This window comes from Ctenocephalides felis, unplaced genomic scaffold, assembly GCF_003426905.1.
Source record: "Ctenocephalides felis isolate EL2017-DRISC unplaced genomic scaffold, ASM342690v1 CF-g0.4_SCAFFOLD_03572, whole genome shotgun sequence".
In the NCBI taxonomy this organism is placed as follows: domain Eukaryota; kingdom Metazoa; phylum Arthropoda; class Insecta; order Siphonaptera; family Pulicidae; genus Ctenocephalides; species Ctenocephalides felis.
In genome coordinates this window covers 10,053,817-10,074,101 of record NW_020539726.1, presented here as the reverse complement: position 1 = coordinate 10,074,101, position 20,285 = coordinate 10,053,817, and the positions used below count along the sequence as shown (strand labels likewise).

General features: G+C 29.2%; 1 protein-coding gene across 1 annotated transcript in view; it reads left to right on the top strand.

Moving 5' to 3' along the window:
- The window catches only part of LOC113387681 (CD9 antigen-like), a 43,739-nt gene that overhangs the window by 11,005 nt on the left and 12,449 nt on the right, over positions 1-20,285 (top strand). Inside the window, exon 2 of the mRNA XM_026625041.1 lies at positions 16,316-16,510. Within this exon, the coding sequence (XP_026480826.1) occupies positions 16,316-16,510 (195 nt within the window). The remainder of the gene's footprint in view (positions 1-16,315; positions 16,511-20,285) is intronic.

Sequence of the window (20,285 nt, the reverse complement as noted above, 5' to 3'; positions counted from 1 at the left end):
TCAAAAAAAGTAAATTTTTATCAAAAATTTATAGTTTCTCAAAAATCTAATTTTTTTCAGAGTACATTCCATTCAAAAATGTTAAACTTTTTAAAAAAATAATAATAATTTTTGGTACGGGAATTTCCAGCAATTTGCCTGAGGCACGATGGCATGCGCCCCACTAGTTTTCCGACACTAAATATATTTTCTAATAATACCTCATTGTTGTCTCGGAGCTATTATTTAAGTATTTGAATATAAGTTTATTGGAAGGAAAATTTTGAAAAACTGTGCATCCTGCATCCTGCATCTCTCCGTCTACTGTATATATGGCTTGCATTTGACCTAGTTCGAATTCTATTTAGCACACCAGCGAAATAGAGTTTAATAATACCGACCGAGTAGTTAGTCCCGCAGTCACAGTGAAATGCTTTGTGTCAAAGGTTGTATTATTTAATCGGCCAATTAATATTTTGCATTGTCTGAGAACGGGACTAAGGAAACAGAGATGCATTCCAATGAAATTATATTAACTTTCAATCGAAAGTATTTTATTGGCTTCCGAAATACGATGAATTAGATTTTCCAAAAACCTGTTATTGATCTCATTTGAAAATTTACACTTTGTATAAAACGTATTCTATAAATCTTTCTCATTCCACATTTTGCTGAATAGAAACTTTTAAGAACTCTTTAAAACGTTTAAACTTTTTCTTAGATTACCCAATTCATGCAAGAATAAGTTCTATTTATTACATCATACTTTTAAGAATTTATATATATCAAGAGTATGGTATATTATGGTATATTATGGTATTATAGTATTTGGTAACAATTGTAAAGCGTTGTCGTTTTGAATAAATACGGCCATCATAATTTATTAAATATTTTGTATCAGATTCAACTATTCTTAATGGCAAAGATGTTTTTCGCTCATGAACTTCTGATATTCTTTTGTGAAAAGACTTTGGCCCTAATGATTAAATTTTATTTATTACTTCACTTATGTTTTTATATTATCATTTTGTAGGTGTTTTAAAAGACCTAAAAAATACATCGACTCATCATTTTAAGGTTAGTTCATTGCCATTGTCATAAAATAAAAACCATGATCCTGAAATATTTTTGTGTGCGTTAAATTCACATAAGTCAGTTTGGTGTGAATATTTTTTACTTTACATTTATTATGTGAAATTTGCTTGCTCAATGATTTTACGGCGTGAGATAGGTAGCTTGCTCAAAACTTGCTATAAATATCTTAAATCTATTTAAAGATACATAGCATTGAATATAGTTTTTACAATTTATGAATGTAAAATCAGGGTAAATGTTATTTAATATGTTAATAAAAAATAATGAATCTGCAAATCATTTTAAACTAAAATTTAACTACCCAGCCAATTTGGTCAAATTACTGTCTATTTGATTTATGGATTTAAAATGACGTACATTTGAAACCGTGTTTTGAGAGTCTAACATAAATAGCTATTTAATTGATAATTATAAGGACAAGGGAATTGTTACTATATTTAGTTGTCACATATATGTGGTGTTAGTCATACATTTCTTACATTTTATAATATAAACAAAATTTATGAAATATATGATACAAAATGCAAATGTGGTTTTAATTAACCATAAACATCCAAGGACAAAATATATCTATGAATGCTATCGGATATGTCTGCGACTCTTGCAGTAGAAAATTAATAATTGTGTGCGTTTATTATTACTCTTGTTAAAGTCAAATTGGGATACTATAATTTTTTTTTGAATCCACAACCTGACTTCAGTCATTCACAATTAGAAATATAAAATTGAAAACAATTTTTACCAAATTTTATTTGACCAAGAAGATTCGTGCAAACTGTGATATATACGCTTGCAAACACGTCTGTTTTTTGTGATCATTCCAAAATATACTGATCCTTCATCATACGGCTTCAATAGAATTTATAAACATTACTAAATCATTTAGTCGAACACTATACAATTTGTTCTTTTCTATTTTTATTCAAGTTAGCCAGATTTTTTCTTTCAACTACTGCTGAAGTATCTAATTTAGGTAACATTCTGAACTTAGGAGATTTGTTGTAATTATAAGGATAAATGTGATTTAACTCAGCGGAAAATCAGTATCACAAAATGTACAAAAAATTCGTATATTTTCTGAATTTAAATTATCTATACTGCTGATACGTCAGCCATTCACGATTATAAAAATGAGAGCGTCAGCAAGATGAATATTGTGGATTAGTGCTATTTTATATAAGTAATTTATAATCACAAACCATTTATTTTAGATTTTAGATGAACCCTAAAAAGTTTATTAACTTTCCGTAGGGCAAGTTATAGTAATCGCAAAAAAATCGAAAATGAAAATTTTTATATATCTTTACGTTTGAAAACCTTCTGAACATTTTGGCATACCTTAGAAAAAATGGATGTGTGTGTGTGTGTGTGCGTGTATGTGTGTGCGGATACAAATTTTTGTCGACGATTTCGGGAACACGGATAAAGCGATTTGAATAATTCTAAAAACATTCAATTCGTATTGATAAGGAGACGTGCTGACTAGATTTTGGCGAAGGCAGGTCTAGCCGTTACGAAGATACGGGGTAAAAAGTGCAAAAAACGGTAACTCAGTTTTTAAGAGAACGGAGCGTCCGATTTGAATAATTCAGAAAACATTTTACTTGTATTAACAAAATGAAGAACTGATCAAATTTTCATAAGGCCAGGTCTAGCGGTTTCGGAGATCTAGTAAAAAAAGTAAAAAAAAATACCATTTGGCGGTCAAAAATGATCATTAGACATATGCACATCAAATAATCAGATTAGTGCAGTAAACGGAGCGTTTTAGGTCTGAATTTTTTTACTGTGCTCCGAATTGAATGAAATTTTGGAATTAGGTTCATCTAACCCTCAAGTTCAAAAGTGAAAACAATTCGGATTGCGCCATCACCCCCCGGGGGGATGACACCCCCTCTCAATTGTGTAATTACATTTTTTTAAAATAACGTCGGAAATCGATAGAAGAACTAATTATAAGAAAAAAATGTCTTTTATAGTTTTTCAAAAAAACTAATACTTTTCAAGTTACTGTCCACTAAAGATTCATATATCTTTGGCGTTTTTTTTCGATTTTTTGCAAATATCTCCTAAAGTATACATTTTAACGAAAATCATGTAATGAACAAAATAATGTCAATAAAAATCTTAATAAATCGGTATTAGATAAAGTGTTCTAGGAAAAATATTAAGCAAGATTTGAAAGAACAAAGTCGTTTTTTATTTCGTTCAAGATTTAATTGTTGTATTTAAAGCCATCTAGTGTCGAGGTTTTACATTTTATGAATTTCGGTAAAATTGGGTTTTATAGTGCTCAACATAAGCTATAAAATGAGTGCTGTTACAAATTTTTTGCGTGTAAAATGAGTGAGCTATCATGCAAATAAGAAGCATATACGCAGTTTTTTTCTTTTAAATCATATAGTTTAATGAGCGCCATTTCCACCAGAATTAAAGTAATTCACATTCCATCTAGAAATCACTTTATTATAGACATCTTGATGGATTCTAGCAGATTCACTACTTTAGTACAAACTATTTTCAGAAAATTCACGATTTTATAAAAACTTTTTTTTCCATTTTTTTTAAAAATCGAAATTATTTTCATTATATCTCAAAAAGAATAAAAGATACTTATAAAAGCATATAGATAAAAATCAAAGGGATCTTTCTGGCTTATTTTTGTTTTTTATTATTATTCTTTCACACAAAAATTGACAGAGTTATGCATGTTTAAAGACTGCGCGGCCGCGCAAATTGGAAAAAAAAAGTTTTTATAAAATCGTGAGTTTTCTGAAAATAGTTTGTACTAAAGAAGTGAATCTGCTAGAATCTATCAAGATGTCTATAATGAAGTGATTTCTAGATGGAATGTGAATTACTTTAATTCTGGTGGAAATGGCGCTCATTAAACTATATGATTTAAAAGAAAAAAACTGCGGATATGCTTCTTATTTGCATGATAGCTCACTCATTTTACACGCAAAAAACTTGTAACAGCACTCATTTTAAAGCTTATGTTGAGCACTATAAAACCCAATTTTACCGAAATTCATAAAATGTAAAACCTCGACACTAGATGGCTTTAAATACAACAATTAAATCTTGAACGAAATAAAAAACGACTTTGCTCTTTCAAATCTTGCTTAATATTTTTCCTAGAACACTTTATCTAATACCGATTTATTAAGATTTTTATTGACATTATTTTGTTCATTACATGATTTTCGTTAAAATGTATACTTTAGGAGATATTTGCAAAAAAACGAAGAAAAACGCCAAAAATATATGAATCTTTAGTGGACAGTAACTTGAAAAGTATTAGTTTTTTTGAAAAACTATAGAAGACATTTTTTTCTTATAATTAGTTCTTCTATCGATTTCCGACGTTATTTTAAAAAAATGTAATTACACAATTGAGAGGGGATGTCATCCCCCCGGGGGGTGATGGCGCAACCCGAATTGTTTTCACTTTTGAACTTGAGGGTTAGATGAACCTAATTCCAAAATTTCATTCAATTCGGAGCACAGTAAAAAAATTCAGAGGTTATACCCTTTTTTCCTCTCCGTTTACTGCACTAATATTTTATAGAGATTTTAACAATAAGTATAAATTCTGTTTACATTTCTATGGGTTCCGTACCAATGTTTATCCGTTAGACGATGACGCGGCGCTTACGCGCTTCGATATATTGTTTCTATGCAGTTAAAGCAGTACGATTGCTTTGAAAAAAAGTTCAGAATTTCCAAAATATTTCAAAATAAATTTTTCTTCAAAAAGTCTTTTTTTTTTCAAAAAAAAAGTAAATTTTTTCAAAAATTTATAGTTTCTCAAAAATCTAATTTTTTCAGAGTAAATTTTTTTCAAAAATGTTAATCTTTTAAAAAAAAATTTTTAGTACGGGACGTTCCAGCAATTTGCCTTAAGGCACGATGCCATGCGCCCCACTAGTTACATGTTTTTTTTTTAAAAAATAATAATAATGCGGTTGCATGTGACCTGATGAGTTCGCACAAGGTGATTAACGCGTTTTGAAGAGATTTCTTTGTTTATTTTGTATTCAGCAATAAAAAAAATTGTGTTTTAGATCTCATTTTTCACCGATTCGACTATATTCTATATACGATGACTATATTCTACATATTCTATCTATGATTTTTTTTTATTTTTATTTATTATTTTGTCAGTCAAGAATTATAAAGTCTCTATCTATGATGTGAGCAAATCAATATATTTATTTTTGCATATTCAAACATTTCGTAGAATTTGATAAGAGTGTCATATGGAAATCATTTAATAATGATACGGAAATGTTAATGATGATAATGCTAATAATATAAATATATGGTTTTGTGCAATGCCGATTAAAAAAGATTATTCTGCAATTATTTGTAAAAGCGTATTGAAATCGTTTTAGTAAAAGCTTGCCACAAAGAAATAGATGTAGTTTAATCGTTCACATACTATTTATCCTTGTCTATCATAATTGCAGCCGTTTTTGTTCAAATATTCAGATTTACGATTAAAAATATAAAATATTCATGTTGATTATCATATAAGTTTCTGTCAATTTTGTTGATAAATTGTACATTTGATACACTGATTATAAAGTATTCACAAAAAATCTGTTAATGCCGTCTGCATTTTCTTTAATTGGAGAATAGAAGAAAATGTATTATATATATTGATCAGATTACTTCAATATATCTGCTATAATATGAATCATTTAAATTTATGAAGTCATCTTTTACATTGTGAGGCATTACAATCATGTGTGTATCTATGACAAGTTGTAAAACAAGTGATCAAATAATTTTTGTTCATTGACCTGAAATGTGATGACTATGGAATTTTTTATTGCTTACAACGAATAATTCATTAAATGAATAAAACCGCCTAATAGTTTTACTTTTAATCCATGTTTCGGATGCAATTCTGTCCGTTTTTAATATACCTATCTTCAAAAATAGTTGAGTTTATTATTTCAATAATCATTTATTGCTGTGAGGTAAGCTTTTTTTACGGTATATCACAATAAGACTGTCAATACTTCACGGAGGTTTCGTTTAAAAATAGAAAAACGATTCAAGCATATAATAATGGTGTTTTTAACACGAAAATCGAGCGCTTTTGGTGCCAAAAACAAGATTTTATTCATGCGCTTACTGGAGTGTTCATGCGCAAGGAGAATGTAGATAAAGGAGAATAAAATATTATTAAGGCATACAATCTGTGAATTATGTAAAGCGAATGAATAAAAAATAAGACCAAATATGATTAAAAAGGGATTCTTAAATAGGATAGTACATATTAGAAACTTTTGTAAAAGCTGCTGCACGGAACAGGGTGTATATTATTTTAAGTTTTACTAAACGTACTTAGGCACAATGATATATTTTAAGACATTTCTATCATTTTCAACAAAAATGTGTTTAAAAATTAAAAATTGTGTTTCTAATAAACTAAAAGAATTTCCAGTTTTTCTTATTTTTTTTATTATTATTTCTTTTATTTACAACTGTCCAGTAAAGGACATTCAATAAATTTGATGAATTTACAATAGTCGGCCGAAAAGGGACATTGTATACTACAAGGGCATGTTGGAAAAAACAACTCAGTAGTTGTTGTTCCATTCGATATAAAATTCACAATATTTTATTGTCTATTGTCTAAAATTATCTAAAAATATTGTCTCTTCTCTTCAGTTTTTCTCATAGTGATAAATCTTGAAGTAACTTACATAGAACATGTTGTTCATGGACGACACTCGTAGCGAAAGTGTTAATCATATTCCTTTCGTAGATTTTAGTAAACCAATTCCTTATTTTAGGATAGAAACTCGAAACCCACTCGAATGTGGGGTCGAATTTGTTAAATAAATTATTCATGACTTAATTTGGCGTGATTTTGCGATAAGCACGGTAATGGGATTATCATTTGAATTAATATCTTTGGTTACAAATTTGATTAAAGTCGTGTACTTGTAGTATTATCTAATTGATAAATAGAAACTGAAACTAAAAGTTTTCTAATGCTGATCATAATACTAAATTTTATCTTAAAACTTTTTTTAAAACATCCATTTTTTATGATGTTAACTGGACTCGTGTCCAAAGCAATCATAACTAGCGGGGTGTATGGCATTTGGCCTTAAGGCAAATTGCTGGAACTTTCCGTACCGTAACGAAATGATTGAGGAATATTAAATGTTTTGTTTTATAAGAATTATTTAAACTGAATTGCAAAGTTGAAATCATTTGTTTAAAGTATATTAGAACTTTAGTTAGAATTATATATAAAATCTGAATTATTTTCATTTTTTTTTTCTAAAATCAATTATTTTGTTAAAATAAGTAGAAAGTTCTTTGAATCATTTAAATCGGACGCTAGGTTCTCTCAAAAACTGCCATTTTTTGCACATTTAGCTTTGTATCTTTGAAATGGCCTGCCTTTGCCAAAAACTAATAACCACTTCTACCAATCATTACTAATTGAATGTTTTTTAGATCATTCAAATCGGATGCTTCGTTCTCTCAAAAACTCGATTTCTATTTTCTGCACATCTCCCTATCAATAGGAATCGAATGTTTTTTGAACCATTCAAATCGGATGAAACGTGCGCCCGAAAACGTGGAAAAATTTCAATTTCGATTTTTGGACGATTACAATAATTTACCCTGCGGGAAGGTAATATAATATTTTATGAGCTATTTGGTTGATCTATTCACTTACACTTATAAACACACATATTAAGTTATTGGGCTAAATTTCAATATATCAATAGTTGTCACTCCAATCAGTGTATCACCAGTTCATTTCTCCAAAAATATTTTTGGTTCTAGATATTGTCTTCTGGAAACTTCTGCTTCAGTCTTCTTGAAACTGGTGTCTCAAGAAGTTAAATGACTATAGAATTTGTATGATCTTCCTGTATGGAAAATGTTGGATACTGATTAGCTTTATTACTCTGTCTATAAATTTCACATTAAGATCGTTGTCTTATTACTGACAATCCAAGGAGCATCGGTGACCTGTTTGAGCATTTAGCACAATGTTTGACTTGCTCCCTCAGCCTCACAGTTGGATGCCATAAGTTCATTTAGGTCATAAGTTTTATCCCAATTTTGTAAATAATTATTTTTGTATCAGGAGACAAAATTGGCTTGCGTCCCGGAAGCCAATATAGTTCAGCTGTTCGATTCTTATAGTTTTTAATTTTGCGCGTATATGGTCTTTCCATGTCAGTCTACGGTCTAATAGCATTTCTATAGTCCAGTCATTACACATAGTAAGTAAAACATATATATAAGAAAAAATCTACATATGGTATTGACACCCTACCATATTTAGGTTTTGAGACAACTTTAGGGTGTCAATATACAAGTATTTACAGACTTACAGCTGGGTATCTCGAATTCCGGGGTTCTTACCTGATTTAAGCTTAAATGACTGGACTACTAAGTATTTTACACAATCAGTATTTGGTATTGCCTATACCAGCAAAATAGAAAACAATTAATATTTTTCAAAAATTTTATTCTGGACGTTTCGACATCAAATACGTATGATCATTCAGCAGTTAAGAAATAATGTCAATACAAATTCAGCATATACGAAAGATGGTTTATAAAAAGAAATTATACAATTATAACGAACAAGAGAAACAAAAAAAATATCTATTTAATAAAAACAAAACACAATGTAAAAGATTTATTTTTTTAAAATATTTTATGGTTCTAATAATCTAATATAAGCTATATGCTTCGAGAATTTTCTCGGAGTTAAGTAAAAATAAACCGTCGCAGATTGACTTTACATAAAATTGTATGATATTAACTGTTCAGTGAAAAGTATTGTCTTCGGTTAATTTTTCAGTCAAGTGAAAGCCAATTAACCAAAATGAGTGTTATAAATCATTCCAATCAATATTTTTCATCTCCCGAAATATGATATCTTCTTGCTTGCTATGATGATGGGTAGTAACAACCATGGTACGAACTACGGAGTTTGTTACGGGTGGTCCAGGAGGGGATGCTGGGAAAATCGATATTGGCGCCATTTTGTGAAACGGAGGGACATGTGACGTCACAACTTGCTAACGAAATAGGAACCTTGTCAACAATAAAAGCACGAAGTTTCAAAACATAACACGCATAAAAATTTTGACTTGGAGATATGGATTGATGACTTACTTATTATTAGTTTCAGTCATTAAACAAGAATAAACGACATTTTTGCATATTTACACTTTGTCAAGAACAAATTTCGTAAATCTTCTTTTGTCTATTGGAATTTATTTTGTTAATTCATAAACAAGCCATAATTAATAACATTGCAGGCTTTTGCCAAGGTTATTCATAGTAAGTAATTAAAATAATTTTAAAATGAACGGAGAAGCTGCATAACATCGGGCTCTGAAATAAAAGGAGCAATAAACTTGTATTAGGACATCAAATATAATCGTATAATTAAACATAATCATTTTATCAATATCCACTCGAGCTTAAATTTTATGCGTAAGCTCAAATTTCTTCTGATTTATACCTTTATACTGTAAAAGTATAATTATTACTAGAATAATAACAAGAAACCAGCAATAATTATAAATAAGTTACCATTAAAAATAAGTAAGTAATACGTAGTAATCATACAAATGGTTGTACAAGAGATCCAATGGTCAGACTACATAGATAAAGTTTAGACAAGAAAATATTAAAATCGAATTGAGAAAATTCTGCAACTCAAAAGAATTTTTTTTTTTTCAAAAAAATTAACTACCAATAAGATATCATAGAAATTTTTGTTCCGTTGCTTTTTATTTTTTTTTTTCTATTAGTACAAAATAATTTTGAAAGGAATCGTTAGCTACTTTTCATATTTACGATTCATTGAATTGTGTCTAAATATATAACTATAACTGCAAATATGCTTAATTTTTTAAACGGATTGCTTTGTCCATTACAAAAGTTCATTCACTTTAGGGTATCTCATATTTTTGCCATAGCATGATATTCTTCTCAATGATTAATATATTTTTTTGTTTGTCGTTATTATTATCAACAGTTATAAATATAGATGCGCCCGTTTTTATCCGTTATATTATTTCGTTGTTGTAAAGTAATTTTTGAACTTCAAGTCGACCTGACGATCAAATTAATTTCACAAAAAACAAATTTAACTTTTATAAATACATTGCTCCATAGATACATAGATACAAGACATTTACTGCCCGTATTTTGTGGAAGAGTATTATAAAGTTATATTTGTTTCTTGTTCATTTTCACAAGTATTAAAAAATATAGAAATATATATAGAAACATCGGGGAGACTGGGTACGGTTGTGCCAGGTTAAGGTAGGATCCAAACGGGTAAAGATGAAGTATGTTTGTTATAAGTTATCTTTAATGCTTTTAGTCGGTACCCCACATTAACGTGATCTGTAGAGCGAATTATGTACTTTTAAAGATTTTTATTAACAATAACTTTTACTTTTATACAGATAGATCACTTTGTTATTTTGCTTTAAGTCGATGATTAGTAGTTAATTACCAGCAATTAGTTTTGTTTTATATGATATGCATATGTCGTGACATGTATTTTTTGTCCTTTTTGGATGAAATTTAAACAGATGAAGAAGAATCTAATTTAACTAATTGTAAGACAAAATACGAAAGAGAAAGGTAAAGAAAAATTCAATACAAGAAAACTAAAGATTTCTTGATACTTGAATACTTGAAAACTTGAATACTTGAAAACTAAAGATAAAAAAAATACGAAAGAGAAAGGAAAAGAAAAATCTAATAAAAGAAACTAAAGATTTCATGAAGATTCCTTTTTTAAAAAAAAATGTGTTTTGTTATAAATTATTATATTATATCCATAAGCTTTGCTTCAATTATGTTGTGTTGTGTTACATACTTCTGATAATAAAAGTGGTTACAAACCTTATCTATTTCTCCAAAATAACTGGTAAATTAATAAAATTATTGCTGATCAAAAAAAAAAGGCAAAACCGTTCTCGGTCAATTATTTCTGATCAAAAAAAAAGTGTTTTGTTATAAATTATTATATTATATCCATAAACTTTGCTTTAATTATGTTGTGTTGTGTTACATACTTCTGATAATAAAAGTGGTTTTAAACCTTATCTATCGCATTTACGGATAGTATTTTTGTATTTCCTCGTATTTCAAATGTTGAAATTACATTTTAATTAACTTTTCTCCAAAATAACTGGTAAATTAATAAAATTATTGCTTATAAAAAAGTGGCACAACCGTACCCGGGTTACCCTACTCAATGTAAACTAAGATGCAACATAATATTTCTTAACATATAGTATTGCAGATGGACTTTCATGAAGTTGAAACAAAAATCTATAAAAAAAAATGATTAGACTGAATTTTGTTTAGAGGGCGTCCATTAATCACGTGTTGGATTTTTTAAGGATTTTTGGACTTACCCTTCCTCTTGGTGATACGTGGTGATATTCAAAATTACCCCTCTTCCGCCTTCCCCCCACCAAACATGACGTGTATTTTTAGTTACAAGAAATAATTGTAAAATTTTTGATATTTGAGTCCTTTCTGAACTCCGACAGATACCTTGTTCTTATTTCGTTGTGTGTCTATTGCAGGTATTTTAGTCTGAAAGTTTAGATTTAAATTTTCTAGTTCACAAATCATTTCGTTTAAAAGAAAAAAATATAAAATTTTGTCGTGTGACGACACTGAAATTGGTGACTACGAGAAAGATTACGATTAGTACTACAATGCGTTCTTGTAACTTAATTAGAATTAGATACTTAAATATACTTGCAACATTTTTAAGCACATATACATAAAATTATCAAGTTCTTTTTTGTATTGCGAGAAGGGTAAGCAAAATATCTGAAGTACATCACTGAATTAATTCTACGCAGGTTGCAATACTGCATCGCAATAGAAAATTCTTTCCATCATTTATTCATTTTTTACTTTTCATCAGTGCTCAATTTCGAATGAAGTAGGGGTGCACACAGTTTAAGCAGTATGCTAAGGGCTTGAGATTGAGACGCAATTGCGCGACCAACTGTGCTGCTGCGCGCAGATTTTCCGCATCCTTTCTTGTAATTTTCTTCCGACAAAATTAAGGTTGTGTAAAAGTGCTCATCTTACAAGAAAATTGAATAAAATTAATGACGAAAGTATTCAAAACCTTGCAAAATAAAACAATTAGAATGTAAATATACATTGTATGAAACTCTTGCTTTCCTGTTTCTTAACTTTTTCAGTTATAGAAATCACAAAAATTAAATACGAATTAAATAAGGTTTTCAAACTTTCGTCTGTTTCGGCGAATCTTACAAGAAGTGGAGCTATGTATGGTTATATTTATAATGAATTAATGCAACGGTTTCCAAGCTGTGGGGCGCGCCCACTAAGGGGGGCCCCAAGCTCTTCTAACGGGGGCGCGTACATCTGTTTCCAGATTGAAAAATAAAGTAAAAATTATTAGATTTTATGCATATTTTTATATCAGTTGAGTATTAAAACGTTGAAAAAATTAAGGGGAGGGCGTCATATTTTTTTATTAAAGCAGGCTCAAAAAACTGAGGAAACCACTTAATTAATATGTTTCGTGTTTTGGTAACTGAATTAAATGCTTTAATATTCGATTCTTACTAATATAACATCGTAAGAGCTCATTGTTTTTGAAAAAGGCAAGTTTAGTCAATTCGGAGATTCGGAAGAAAAAGTTGAAAAAATTAAGTAAAAATCAAAGTATATACTGACTTTTTTGAATAAAAAAATATATTGTTGTGAGCTGTTAATTTATTGTTGGTATAAGCTAGTCAAGCGTTTTGAAAGATACGGGAAAGTGTAAAAAAGACGATTTAGTCGCCAATAATCAGGACACTTGCATATCCAACTGTCTTTTTTCACAGAGATTGAACTATACGCCTTTTTGGATTATTGGATTTTAATATTGAAGATTATTTTTGTTTCAAGTGCTTCTCATTTGAAGTATGGTCACTCTTACAAGCATCAAATTTTATAACTTATGTATATTTTAAAATGAGCAGTAAAACGATTTTTTTACAAACTAAATTGTTTCTATCTTTTATTATAGCCATTGAAATATTTGTTTTCAATTCTGAACATTATACCAAAAACAAAAATATTTATTTATTCATTTATTTATTTATTTATACGCCCATCGGCTTTATACAGTTGATCAAATGTGAAAAAAATGGGAAGTGATCAAATTATAAAAAAAATAAAAAAACATTGTGATCCATGTCGATTATTAACACATATCAGGAAATTTAATGCCGCGAACACCTATAGTTAAAGTTTATCTATTTCTATTCACACTATTTCGAACAATATTATTTAATGAACACTTGGAATTTTAGTGTATTTGAAACTTCGTTTTTTTGGTGAATATTTATTAAGCATACTCTTATACTGTTCTTTATTAAGGTGACTGTAGTTATTACAATAGTACAAAAATTCGATCAAGCACAATTCAAGTTTTCAACCAGCTTTCATATTTCTTATCTCTATGAATAAGATTCCTTTATTAAACTCTGTCTAGCATGCAAACATTCCATATACTTATCTATGAATTCATACATTTCGTCTCTATTGTAAATGTGTGCATGATTACAGTACATTTCTCATACGGTCCAACATTTGGTGCCTTTGTGAAAAGTTATTTTCCTTCGAGAGAACTTCAAATTGAGTTATCTTGGGTATACATGACTAGCGAGATCAATTTTGAATTTACATATTACAACAAAATGAGATTATAGAGCTAAAAAATAATGAAGAATTTAGGAATTACTTCTTGAATCTGTGAATTGTAGGTAACGTCTGTTTACTATCGTTTTGCATTTGCAGAATTTATAGAAATAGTTTTTACAAAAGTTATTTAGACCAATTTTCGACTGGTACGAGAACTTGGCACATTTCCTTATATAATAGAAACAAATAATGATAGCGCTCTGTTTTCCCACACTTCATTAAGTGGTTCTAATTTCTGTACCTCATGCCACTAACTCCATTTAAATGTTATGTGCTTAGTGCAAATGAATACTATTTAACAAGAAGCCTTTGTAATTGTATTCAACACATGATAATTGTTATACTGCCCACTTATCTTATTTATGAATTAAAACATTTGTCCTTTGAAGAAAATTTATATATATATATATATATATATATATATATATATATATATATAAAGAGTTCGCATAAGGATCACACGCGATTGAAGTAAAACGTATTTGCTACTGTACAAAGTAGAAATTTTAAGTTAAGTAAAAATAAATACATCATATAATAATTTTGAATAATGCTTATTAGTAATATGGTAACACTCGTGATGCACACATTTATTAGTGTCAACCATTATACACTTTTATATAATGATAAATTATAAATTATATATTTATAATAGCATTATAATATGCATAATATTTAAAAACAATAATTAAAGTCATATTTCACATATGACAGATCGCTTGGTCATTGTAATTAGAAATGTTATCATCGAGAGCGAATGACTAATCATTGGCACACGATTCTTATCTTATCTTATCTGCCGTAACGCACTTTCGTTGCATTTGTACGGATTTACACCCTAGTCGCGCCTAAAGAAGTTTTACTTCAATATATATATATATATATATATATATATATATATATCCGATACGCAGAAATAATTATAATAAACAAATTAAATAATTGTTTGAAAGAAAGAAGCATTTAGTTCAGAAAAACATTGTATTTGTCCGGAGAGAAATCGTGTATTATAAACAACTTGGTGCAAGTAAACCTTTTCCAAACAAAGCTAAGAAAAACTTACTCTAACGAACAAAATCGCAAATTATGAAATTGTTTTCAAATGAGTTTATTTCCACATAAAATTGCTCTTGACCTTTAGGATGAGTTAAGTAATATAACAAATATGAATGTGTTTGTCTATTATTTTACAAATTTATACTATTAAATAGTATTTTGCTCGAAGGCAGTCCATGGTATGAAAGCACCAAAATTAAAATATTCCTTTCCCTTCTCCTGTTTATTATTCCCATTACCATTTATCACTTTGCATTCATTCTCATGAATTTTCCATACTAAACTTACAAATTCTGATTCCAGGCTTCCTGATCATGTGCTTTGTTTTTCAGTTCTCAGTATTTTCTCTTTTCGCGTAAATCGTCAACTATCTGCATTTTTCTTCTTCTCAATCTTTTCAGTCCTCCTATTTTACCTTCGACGACATCATGTAGAAAGCTCGCTTTTTGCAGAATTGGTCCGATCTAGTTTCCTTTTCTTTTAATGATCGTGTTCAGCATAGATCTTTCTTCGCCCACTCTTCTTAGGACTTCTTCATTTGATATCTTATCTGTCCACTTTATCTTCTCCATTCGCATTCAGCTCTACTATTTCAAAACTTTCCAGATAGTTTTTGTCGACCTTTATTAGAGTCCACAGTATATATAAAGAATAATGGACATGTACGAGATAGGGAATAACACATGAAAATTATAGTAAGTATATATTGCTTTTCAATGTGACGTTATCAAACAAAACAGCAAGAAGTCGTCAAATTATAATGCTAATTGTTGCCTAGGGCCGGCCGTGGTCCCGTGGTAAGAACGTGAGCTAGCAAATCCTAGTCCCGGGTTCGAATCCAACCTCGGTCGGTTCGGTATCAAAGCAGCTTGATACCAAATTTTCACTTGAAATCATAGATTTCAAATATGATTTCAAGTGAAAATGGCCTTTCGTGGGCATAGCTGTAGTGGCAACATGCCACTTGGAAGTAAAAAGTCATCACTATTACAACAATTGTAATAATTCAGCACATAGAGATGGGACAACTGTTTGGGTTGCCATCTATAATAATTGTAAGATAATTGATCACAACAGCTCATAGAACTCATAAGTTCTGATCGCTGTTAAAGAATTTAAAAAAAAAAAAAAAATGTTGCCTAGATAAATTGTATTCGTGTGCGTATTACCGAAAAAATGTGTAATTATTACCAAGTTCATGAAGAAAATATTTCATTGAGTTTATGATCTCATGAGTCATGATTGGATGCATAGTAATTTGATTATTAAGCGTAGGTAGTTCATATGATATAATATTGTAATTAATAATGTACAAATAATATGCAATCATTCGAGATTATCTTTGACACAATTGTGTCGTAAATTAGTTTTTAAGCATATGTAAATATATTTTTAATCATATTGTAAATTTTTACAGTTGGTCGGTTTGGCAGTACTAATCTTGGCAGTATGGATGCTATCAGATCCCACGTTTTACTTATCGATGACACAAGATGAGAGCAACTACTACATTGGGATTTATATATTCCTGGCGGCCGGAGCACTTATGCTGGTGGTCGCCTTTCTCGGTTGCTGCGGAGCTTTTCGAGAAAACACATGCATGCTTGTCTCGGTAATATTATTTTTTCATAATGGTGTTTATGTACTAAGAAGTCCATATTGTATTACTTTACAGTGGCGTAACTATAGGGTGGCGTGGGTGGCAAAATGCCACGGGCCCCCGACCTAAGGGGGCCCCGGGCCAGAAAATAGCGGACTCAGAAATACATGTTTATATTGAACATAAATTTTATTTCACTTGAAACTTATATTTTATATTTTTTAAGTTCAAAGTCGGAGTTAATTATTTAACCAGGCTTGCGTCGAACTTACATTCGGCCGAATATTTAGTTAGTTAAAACCACAGAAGTCGCCGCCACACAGCGAAAGTATTATATATGATATCAATAATGAATTAATGAATTTAGTATTGTATATATATATAATAATTTTATACTATGTCGACTTTCAAGATAAAAAACGAACACGTGAAGAACTCTTTTCTCAATATCAGGGGCGTAGCGCGCCTTCGCGGGGCCTCATATCAAAATTTGATTGGGGGCCCCCTTAAGAAGAAACTTTTTATCACATATTATTTAAATACATAAAATTAGAAGAATAGTTATTTATTATTCTAATTATTTTTCTATCTAATTTTCTATAATATTCTGAATTTTTCATAAATGACTTCAGATAAAAATATTCTCACCGTATCTTTTTTCGAAAAACTGAATTATTAAGTGATCTTTAGATTATCTAATGTTTCTGTCTCTAGGAACGATAGTGACAAATCTGGTAGACATTTCTGTCCTAAAGTTTTTACGTAATTTTAGTTTTAATTTTGAATATCATCGTATTCGTAAAGTACATACATAGTTTTAAAATCTTTTTCAAATATTTTGCTGCAGAGATAAATTCTCTTAGAGCATTAGCTCACAAGTTGAAGTTCAATACCGCTCGATAACTACGTCCAAGTTATTTAATTTTTTATAAATCATTGTTTTGCTTTAGATTTTTCATCATTGGGCTTTCCTGGCCCGGGGGCCCCGTATTTTTCAAAGAACATTCAAAGGAATAATATTCAAAGAATACATTATTGTTATAGTTAAATGTCATTTAATATTTAACGGCTACGTGCATGAGTTGTATGTACAATGAAGTCATTCATTATATTCAATCTAAGCCGTTACTAAATAAAGAGCTATCTTAGGTTTTTTATCGCACAAAATACAAACATTATTTTTGGTTTTGAAAATCAAAAGTTTATCTTCAGAAGCAGATTATACTTCTGACATGTGGACTCCGACAAGTCTCTTTCTTAATTTCATTTATTATAATTGGTATATTGCTGATTATGCTATTTGTTGCATCGCAAGCCTAATTTCAACACATTTTAAACAAAAGGATTTTAATTCGTTTTAGAACACATCTACTGGTCTCTTCATATTTTTCTGCATTTTCTTTGAACAGTTTATGAATTTTTAATTATTTAGGCTATGATATATAAAGATGAAATATTTTATCAAGATTTAATCTAAGAATCTAATAACGAAATAACACAACATTCTGATGCCATTCTGGCCTTAAAACTCCGTTTTTTTTAAATCCAAAATGAAACTATATCACATAAAAAGAAGTTTGGAAACTACAATTATTTTATTATAGGCTTTCCATTGTAATATTCTACTACTATCGACACAGCATCTAAAGCGCCATAAGCTAAAATTTAAAAATTTGTTAAGAATTAGAAAATTATTGACATGAATTTGGAAATTTCAAATTAGACGCCACTAGTGTAGTAGAAAAATGATTTATCAATCATGAATATCTTAAAACTCGTTACAGTTAAGTAATACGCTATTTTGGCAAGCTTTGGGAATTCATATTCAAGATACTAGAAGTTTGTTAAAAGTTTATCGAATATTGGACATTATTAAACAAATTAAATCTTGTTTCTTCCGATGAATTAATATGTTCCAAATTTCAGCACTTTGCTACAATAGAAGTTTTCAATGATACTGATCTATTAAATAAAAGCTCTATAATTTGTTTAGATAAAAAAGACATATTAGAAATTCAGAATAAATAAATTTTAAAATTATTATTTAATAAATCAGCACCATAAAAAAAACTTTTGTTCAGATTCTAAACCATTTACCAGGGAAATTTGAACAGAGGCGGAATTTGAATAGGTGCAGAGGGCTAACTATTGTTTCTTCTAGATAAGCTACATGACAAAAGTCTTCATCGTCATTAAAAAAATCGTCCAAATGGTATTGAAACGGATTGGATTTCCGAGGAAATGAATACTTTTCAATACTGTTTTTCATCAGGGATATTGTTTAAATCATAAATTTTTATAGAGATCGAACGTCACTACTTAATCAATAAAACTAATTACAGTAAAAAAAAGAAATTGTTAATGGAAGGTTATATATTAATTAAATTTAAGAAAGTGATACTTATTTTTAATTTTCATTAAAAATACGTTTAATTTTAATTTCCATCTATTCTTACGTTGAAAATATTCACTAATATTTCATGTTTGATTTTCAAAAAAATTAAGTTTATGTATTTTGTTATTTTCATATAATTACAATTAAATTATGATTATAACTCTAAATCAATACTTTACTTTTCTACCTGTGTTATAATTTCATAATTTAAAGTCATAAAATATAAATTAGTCCAAGTTGGTTTGCTAATTTTGATAAAATTCAGTAAAAATTGTTTTAACCAGTAGTAAAACAGCGTGTAAATGATTATTAATGTTTATTAAACAAAATTAGATAAATTAAAAATTGAGTACCACGATAGGGCCCCATCGGAAGACTTTGCCACGGGCCCCGGAGGGTCTAGTTACGCCACTGATTACTTATGTTATTTTCTTGGAAGCTAGAAAAAAATTCTACCAGAAACGTTGTATTAAAACATTGATGAATTATGCATTCAAAATCAAGTCAAGTTAATCTAATATAAAATTTCCTACTTGTTATTAATATTATTATTGAATCTACTGACCTGAGAATACAACTATTCTCAGTTAAGGCCAATATTCCGATAAAATAGAAATGTTATGGTAATGCTATGTATCTTTGCATAAGTTAGTAGTGACAAACTGTCAAAAAGCTATGTATTTGCTGTGCGATCAGGCATTTTACTCATAAAATCTAACCTACAAAACGCACACTCGTCTAATAATAATTCTAAGGGCATATAAAATGAGGGATTACTCTGCCAAAGGCATAAACTGGAACTTTTTTTCTATAGCAATTGTGGGAGGAGAAAGAATTGTCTTGATTTAGCTACATCAGTCATGATATTTAATCAATTATAAAATTTACAGAGAATATTTCATATTAATAATTTTTATATCACTTACTGCCAGGATTGGATCTCTTAATTTAACAGCATTATGCCCGAATCAGTTTGAAATTGAGAATGATGTTGATACAAGATTTTTGCTTCAGGTGAAAAAGAACCAATAATGTTATCAATAAATATGTTATTTCTTTCTTAACGATTAGAATCCAGTACTGCATTATTGCAACTTGATCCCATAGAAAAGCATCTTTCTAAGTATTGATACCATTAATATAAAATATTCATTTTGCCAAAAAAATTTAGAGACTTGCAATAAAGGCTATGTAATTGTCTTTTATTTAAAATTATAATATACGTAGGTTTTATGCGTAAAAAGCATGATCACACAGAAAATACATATATTTTTGACAGTTTATTACTACCAACTAATACGAAGATAGACCCATAACATTGCATTGCCATAACATTTCTATTTCATCAAAAATTTGGCTCCTAAATGGTGACCTTCTTTGTAAGGTTTGTAA